Below are 7,763 nucleotides of genomic sequence, written 5' to 3' on the forward strand. Positions count from 1 at the left end.
GTATGTAAGAAACAACTTAATATTCAATGAATCACTAAACTGGTCTGAATAGGATGCTGCAGACAAGATTCATTGTTTAAATGTTTGTGAAGGAGTTCATACTTTTTTTGTGTTAGAATGTGATTACACTCCGAGAACAGTACATATTTTTGCTCTTAACAGAACCAAAATAAAAGAAATTCAAATTAAATGTGTAGTGGAGTGCAACTTTGCCTTGTGCCACGCTACACATGCGTGAAACTGGACTCATTTACAATGCCAGAGAGAGAGAGAGAGCAACCAGTATGTACTTTTATATTTATTTTATTTTCTTGGTATAAAAAGATAATGTTCAGTGCAAAACCCGAACATTTAAGGTGATTAGACATATTCACCATCTCTTGTTTTAAGTTGTTCATTTTGTCAGTGAAACCAGTACCAGAGCCCTGCTTTCCTCTCTCTCCCACATCACACCTCCAGCCGTCCTCGACCTCCGCAGCATCTCTCATCCAAATCAGAAGACTCGCCGGTATTTTCCTCCCAGTATTATTTTCCAACTCCTTTAGATCAGGAAAGAGATCGGTGAGGGTTTCTTCCTCCATCAGAGAGAAAAAAAATTGCCTAAATTTCTCCAGACCTCCTTAATCCCCACTGAGTGAAAGTCCCAGTGTGTGAGTCTCTCACATGGACAAACCCTTCAATTTAATCTGTAAACAACCGGAATAATGTTCCTGAACTGTGCCCGGTTAAACACAGATAATCACGTGATGACTATTTTTACTGGACTACTTAGATCAGACAGACTGGTGACCTGGCTGGAGGAAGCTGGTGGAGACTTTGACTAGAGTTTAATTCAAACTTGAATTTTAAATCATCTGCATCCTCAAATAGATTGAACTTGAATAAGACCACCACATATACTGAGATATATCAGTCAGTCAGCCTTACCTGTTGAACAGTTTCTACAAGAAGAATGGAAGGCAGAGCTTTCTACTTTGTTCGTGTTTGAGAAAACCTGACCGGCTCAGGTCACCGTTCTAGTAAAGCTGCTCGAGATCTAGATGACTGGAAGATCTTATTTTACACCGAGCTCCTTTACTTTTCTCTCCCTGACTTTCCAGGAAATACCATCTATGTGCAGCTGGTTGTGACCCATTTAAAGGATATGATGGAGGAAAGGGCAGAGGAGGCTGACATCTACCACACACTCAAGTGGATCATTTATTTTGATTTACCTCATGTCGTATTACAGCGTTGGCTGTTACTGAATGCCAGGATCAGAGCCACAGTTCGGGGGTCCTGTGCGTCCTGAACTTGCGCAACTTTGCATAGACTCACAAAGTGTGTGAACAGAAAGTGAAACTATGTCAGTTTTTTGGACAGTAATAAAAGAATGTGTTCTTTATGATTGTGCCAGTGAGAGGCTGTTGCCCGTGCAGAGTCTCTAGGTCGGCAGTTAAATTCCACATTGCACTGTTCATGTGTCGAAGTGTCTCGGATGCTGTCAGGGAATCCCAAGTCGTTCTCAATGATGTGCAAGAACCTTGCACGACAGTAGTCTTCACTGTGTGTGTGTGTGTGACTGGATGAGCGTGAGTGATTTGGTGAAGTTTGTTGTTACAAAGCCCTGTTGAAGGTATTGAATGTCATGTTCTCTACATACTGCTTAATATGGGACATAATCCAGAATATAGGGTTGTAGTTGGTGTCCATTTATCAATGGTTTAAGTTTAGTGGTATTACATAAATGAAAGTATTTTTACAAAAATATACTAAAATATGGTGTTATTGAGGTCTGACAAAGACCACTCAAAATGAAACATAAAACATAGTTTGAATATTTAGAAAATGAATCAATGTTGAGATTAAATTGAAATGAAAAACTATTTTAATCTGGAAACGGAAAACTAAAAAGTGCAATTATTTACACTTGTTTGTCTTGATGCATCTTACTGTAAAATATATGCAAAATTTACTTTAATGGAAATTCTGAAATGACTACAGATTAGTTTAATTAACCCACACACGTTTTTTTTTAAGAGTGGAATGTTTTAATACAACCTTTTAAAATGGACGTTACAGTATAAAGAATGTAAAAACTTACACAAGAGTATCTTATGTAATCTCGACAGTGTAGCAACTCTTTGCACATTCAGTTGATGTAGAGCGACGTCTACAAACATTCATTGAACACAACAGCAGGACAAGGCTTTGATGGACAAGCTGCACGTAAACAAACCCATTTACAACACAGCAATCTCTGTGCAGCGGGGTTTTCAGCACATATACCTGACCAGCTCTGCAGATCAATAAAAGTGGTTTTCAGTTCAATATTGGTCCACAGACATAAAATGAAATGCCATACATATACATTTTAAAAACACACAGATATTTGCTTTCGACAAGGTCAAACTTCAACTCCCTTCTCGTTATTACAAAACTACATCTTCAAATGGCTTAAAAATATATATATATAAAAAAAAAGCAGCAGGGTCTCTTTATAGCTTTGTCTTATTCTCAGCTTTGAAAACTGTCTCCTTTACAGCTGAATACAAAAGTGATTCAGTGTTTTGGTTTTTTTTTTGTTTTTTTATGAGGTAGGCAGCGGTACGTTGTTTGGCAGCTTTGGCATCCCAGCGATAGTCCTGAACGAAGGGACGAACGCTTCGCACTGGCTCAGTCTGTGCGTCTCCAGGTTCCTCATGATCCTGAAGGTCTTGCCGCACAGGGAGCAGCTGAAGGGCTTCTCGCCGGTGTGGAACCGCAGGTGTGCCTTCAGATTGTCTCGCAGGCGGAAGCTCTTGCCGCACACTGAACAGGCGTGCGGCCGCTCCCCCGTGTGGAACCTCAGGTGGCGGCGAAGGCTCTTCCTCAGGGCGAACGTCTTGGAGCACACTTTGCAGGAGTACGGCTTCTCTCCGGTGTGGAAGCGCTGATGTCGACGGAGGACCTTCTTTCTCTTGAACGTTTTCCCGCAGGCGCTGCAGGCGTGTCCCTCGCGGGAGCTGGTCACGCCCTCCGCCAGGCGCCACAACCCGTCTCCGCATTTCGTGAAGCAGCAGAGACGGCGGCCGGTGTGGGAGCCCTGATGGAGGCGCAGGTCTCTGGGTAGGGGAAAACCTCTTTTCTCGCAGAGAGAAGCAGCCGCGTCGCTCTGACTGCGTGTGACGGATGCCGACACGGAGCCGACGTCCAGCAGCGAGACGGAGCAGGGGAGCAGCAGCTTTGGGTCTTCAGAGGGCGGTTCCGGTTTGACCTCTGCCGTCTGTGCAGGGGTCATGGCGCCGTCGGCCGGCGACGGACTGTACGCGGCGCCCCTGGCGGTGCTGGCTCGGGCCTGTTCAGGCTCGGGCCTGACCTGCGCCTTCGAACCGTCACTAGAATGCTCTGGAGAGTCCGGCCTCAGGATCAACGGGCAGACAAATTTGACCTTCCCCTCACATGTGGGGGGGCTGGTGTCTGCCTGGACCACGAGGGGCTTCTGTCCAGCCGGAGAGTTCTGTATCGGTTCACACCACGAGGTCTCCACTTCGGGTTCTTCAGCCGCTGCAAAAGATGAAAAGGATTTGTTCATCACGAAGCACACTGTGGACCTTTTATCATGCGTGACAAAATATTAGATTACAACAAACCTCTTGGACATAAATCAAGAAAATGAAAGGAAAGTCAAATAAAATGATAATTAAAGAATCTTTCTAAGTCACTTGTCTGGGAGCAAATACAGCAGCAGAAAGGCTCCTGACTGGCCACGGATCTCAAACTTCACACTGGTGTATCATTATAAGGTCAACAGCATTATCCCGAGCCACTGAGAGTCCAGACTGTGAATATTAGGATCTTAAAATCCACCCTTAAAACACACTGGAAGACAATGATGATGATTGAATCAAAAATGATTGGATCAAGCTGCTTAAAGGGGCTGTATCATGCAAAATTCACTTTTTGTATGTTTTAACCTTGTTATATAGTTATGTACTCACCAAAAACACCTCCAAAGCATTTTTTTCCTTCGTGCCTGCCTGTTTGAACTTTGCTCGTGTTTCTGCTGCTCAGAGAGGCAGCCCCTCCCGCACCCGTGAAAACGCTCTGTTTCCCACGTTCACGTCACACAGAGAAGATGGCTCCCCTGAGCCCCCCTCCCACAGGCCCTCGGCAAACAGCGTTGCCGCTTTTTTCTAACTCTGATTACGGAGATAAACTTTAACCATCGTCTGAAAGCAACAGTCAAGCAAGAGCAAGAGTCTGAAGGGTCTGCGCTTGGTGAGTTTCTAACAGGAGAAGACGTTTTCGCGTGTAGAGAAGCTAGAGCTAAAGAGCTAAAGCTAGCCAGCGTATTTGTTTTGAAGCGCTGATTGGTTGAAGTACGCTGTCAGTCAAAGTCCACAGGGGGAGAGGCGGGATTTTCAGTGAAACAGAGCGTTTTCTCTTCCGGGTTTCAGAATTAGCCCCAGAAAATCTTACTTTTCCTTTGCGCCAAAAATAAACTATTACCATGTTAATGCCATTTCTAAGGGTTTGGACTAGCTAAAAAAGCATGATACAGCCCCTTTAAATCCTCCAAGCTGAGTTTTGCTGTCTGAAGACGTTAATCTGGAAAAGGTTTTGTTCTCATCGTCGGTGAAAAGCTGAGCCGCTGCCAGAATGCATGAAGACGGCAGACTTGTGAAAACACGACCTTTCTGTGATAACTTTCCATATTTCACAAGAGTTAGTCAAATGTGAGGATGCAGGAAAACAGAAGACTCATTTCCTAGACACCCTGAATGACAGCTGGAGGCGTTTCTCTGTGCTTTTCCATTCATCCATTGATTGCTTGAAAACATTTTATTTACTGCCGCAAGTGGTTTGTAAAGGTTTTAAGCTCCACAGACTCATAATAAGCATCTCCTTTGAGCCAGGCTCAGCATACAGTAAGCTCACGTTATCATTACCATCACATGGTTTCCATGTCTTAATTCAAAGACTCAGAAGCAACATTCAGTCTACTCTGTTTACCTACTATATTCCAATAACTCCAAACATAAAATATGTGAGTAACTTACTACAGAATAATGGAACACTCACATATAACTATTATAAGCATGAAAGCACAGAGGTATGTGAGAAGGCTCTCCTGCAAGATGGTGTTTAGAACTCAGGGACACAGAGATAACGGAGAGATACAAGTACTCCCTGCCACAGGTGCAGGAAGTCAGAAGACACACACACTCCACACAAAAACACACTCTCAGCTCAGCAACACAGAACATACAGCAAGGTCAGATGAAAAGTGAACCAGTCCTGTGGTCTCTCACTGCTCTGCCCCCGCAAAGCTCGACAGCTCAGAACCAAGACGACCAAAGACAGAACTCTTATGTTAGAGGAGGCCCCGCCTCAGGACGTTTTAACTGTGACTGAACCTCTTCTCCAGCCCTCATCCTGCACGGTGCTGACGAGACGATAAAACATCAGCGGAGATCAAGTAGCTTCTTCTGAGATTCCGTTCCGCATCTCATTCGTGGTTTGTGGTTGGGTGAAATAATTTATGAACAAACAGCTGAGTTTATTATTTTCAAATTAGATTTTTTTTTTAAGTTCGATTACATTTACCCATAGATCTTTTTACTTAGTATCAAGAAACATCAGTGCAGCACTGGGTGAAAGATGCCAGTGTGTCAGGAGCGCACTGACCTTCACACACACACACACTGATCACACACAATCAGAGCACAGGTAGGTGACTTCTGTAGCCATTCAAACCTGTTTGTGTATATTATCAGCCCTAAATCTCCAGAGGTATGTCAACTTTAGAGCAGGGTCATTTGGATAGTTTCTGCTGTCATAAAGATTTAAAAAGAGTAAACAAAGTCGCTTGGCAATAAATACCTCCACCCAACCACGAACAATGAGCTTCAAAATAAAAGTTTTCCCTTTATCATTCACAGTCTCTGAAAAATGACTTAAAATTGAATTAAATAAATTCTACCTGGGTGTGTGAATTTATGAGCACAACTGTTTACAGGATGTCTTTATTTGATGCACCCTTAAAGAGTAACTTCTGGATTGTATATCTTGTCCTATTGGACAGCATGATCCAGATCTTACCTTGCAGAACATCTTCTGTTTCAGCATCAATGTCGGGCAGAGGCTCCATATCAAGGATCCTGAACTCCACCATATCCAGGGTCTCTGCCACGATCTGCGGAGAGGCGTGAGGCTGTGAGGGAACAGAACCCGGAGCTTCCAGCTGAACCGTGCAGGGTGAGCTCCTACAGACCTGCTCCATCGTGGGCAGCCAGTGGGGGTCGGCATGGCCATTGGCTTCGATGAGGGAGATCTCTGATGGGCTCGGCTGATCCTCCAGCGCCTCTTGCTTGTAATCTCCCAAACAGCTCGCATCGGGGAGGAGGGGGAGTTCTGTGGAGAGAATGGGGGGAGGGTTACAAACGAGTCGAGCGCGCATTCCTTAACGCGAAACTCCCCCACCCTGCAAGAGTTAAAAAGCCCCTCGCCACTTGCAAGTCAACATTCCGAGCTCGAAACACCATCGCGAATATCATGCATTAAACAAGCGCCGTAAAGACGCCACGGAACTTGTTGCATGCATTTCTGCACTTCTGGAGGGAAGATCTGCACAGTGAAGCCCGAGTCCTGCAGCACAGCTGCGGGCTCGAAGAACACGCTGCAGGAACGGCACCGACCTGGGAACGCCGCCGGCGGGTACGCCTCCGCGTCGACCTGCACGCCGACGCTCCGCTTCGTGTCCCCGGCCGCCCCGCACGGCGCCTCCGGGTCTCGTCCCTCCGCGCGGCCTGCGCCCCCAGCCGAGGCTTGGTATCTGCTCTCGAACAGCTTGGTTAACTCCACCGTGGCCGCTTTCACCAGCCTCCCCAGCACCGACTCCACCTGGGCCTGCAGAGTCACGACGCCCGTCGACATGCCGGCTGCTCCCCCGCACAGGAAAAAAAAAAAAAAAAAAAAAAAAAGGAGAAAAGAAAACGAAATTCACGCCGACGAGAAATCTGGACGCTCCACACACTTCTTTATTTACCAACTACAACCACATGGGCAGCGGATAGGGGAGGGGCGCCTGGGGTTCACGCATGCGCAGTGAAGCTGGAGGGTTACTACACATTTTGAACGGCATTGTTTTACAGCTCTGAAACTACTTTGAATTAACCCCCGCAAAAGGAGATATTGTACTGTATTGTACTTTTTTTTTAGGCTTGGAATAACTAAATTTTGAAAATGTCCATACAAGATAGACTGGATCCTTATTTTTATGTTGCTCCTACAGTCAAAAACACAGGTGATATGAAGTTATGAAGTTGATGCCGGTAACTGCTTGTGTTACTGTTTGTCTCTCTGTTGCCTTGTGAGGGACTGGCAACCTCTCCGAGATGTACCTAATGCCTACAGAGGTGACTGAGGTGATCTCCAGCATCTTGCAGAGCCATGCTGAAAGAAGTGGAGGAAGATGGAAGGATCAATGGAGAATGAGACAGGATGTTTCACATGAAGCATCAATAAAATGACAGACGAATAACAGCTGATATTTGCACTATAGTGACAACATTTCTTTCAAGACAAAGTACATAGCATAGTACTAGGGCTAACAATGTTTTAAACATCCTTCAGAGAGCCTGAAATATGATAATGAATGTGTGAACCTTTTATAAAGGCTGATTTCTCTCTGTTTTGTGGCTCACACATCTGTTTCATAATTATAATTCCACACATACACACATATGCATTCTTTAAAAACTATACACTGGTGGGTTTCTGTCCAAGCTGTTGTTTATTTA

General features: G+C 45.0%; 1 protein-coding gene across 1 annotated transcript; it reads right to left on the bottom strand.

Moving 5' to 3' along the window:
- Nucleotides 1-2,029: 2,029 nt before the first annotated feature.
- Nucleotides 2,030-6,907, bottom strand: LOC115405715 (zinc finger protein 628). Its single transcript, XM_030115395.1, has 4 exons — nucleotides 6,660-6,907; nucleotides 6,236-6,375; nucleotides 6,064-6,157; nucleotides 2,030-3,525 (listed from the first exon to the last, which is right to left on the bottom strand). The coding sequence occupies exons 1-4, from the start codon at nucleotides 6,895-6,897 to the stop codon at nucleotides 2,570-2,572; spliced, it is 1,428 nt and encodes a 475-aa protein (XP_029971255.1). The 5' UTR covers nucleotides 6,898-6,907; the 3' UTR covers nucleotides 2,030-2,569.
- Nucleotides 6,908-7,763: the final 856 nt, after the last annotated feature.

Source organism: Salarias fasciatus, chromosome 18 (assembly GCF_902148845.1).
Source record: "Salarias fasciatus chromosome 18, fSalaFa1.1, whole genome shotgun sequence".
Classification (NCBI taxonomy): domain Eukaryota; kingdom Metazoa; phylum Chordata; class Actinopteri; order Blenniiformes; family Blenniidae; genus Salarias; species Salarias fasciatus.

What these genes read in the sequence shown, in the direction of transcription:
- LOC115405715 (XM_030115395.1), bottom strand. Translation starts at nt 6,897, where the DNA reads ATGTCGACGGGCGTCGTGACTCTGCAGGCCCAGGTGGAGTCGGTGCTG. An exon ending in CCCGCCGGCGGCGTTCCCAG is followed by an intron (nt 6,376 to 6,659) that starts GTCGGTGCCGTT and finishes TTCTCTCCACAG; the next exon opens with AACTCCCCCTCCTCCCCGAT. An exon ending in AACAGAAGATGTTCTGCAAG is followed by an intron (nt 3,526 to 6,063) that starts GTAAGATCTGGA and finishes CATCTTTTGCAG; the next exon opens with CGGCTGAAGAACCCGAAGTG.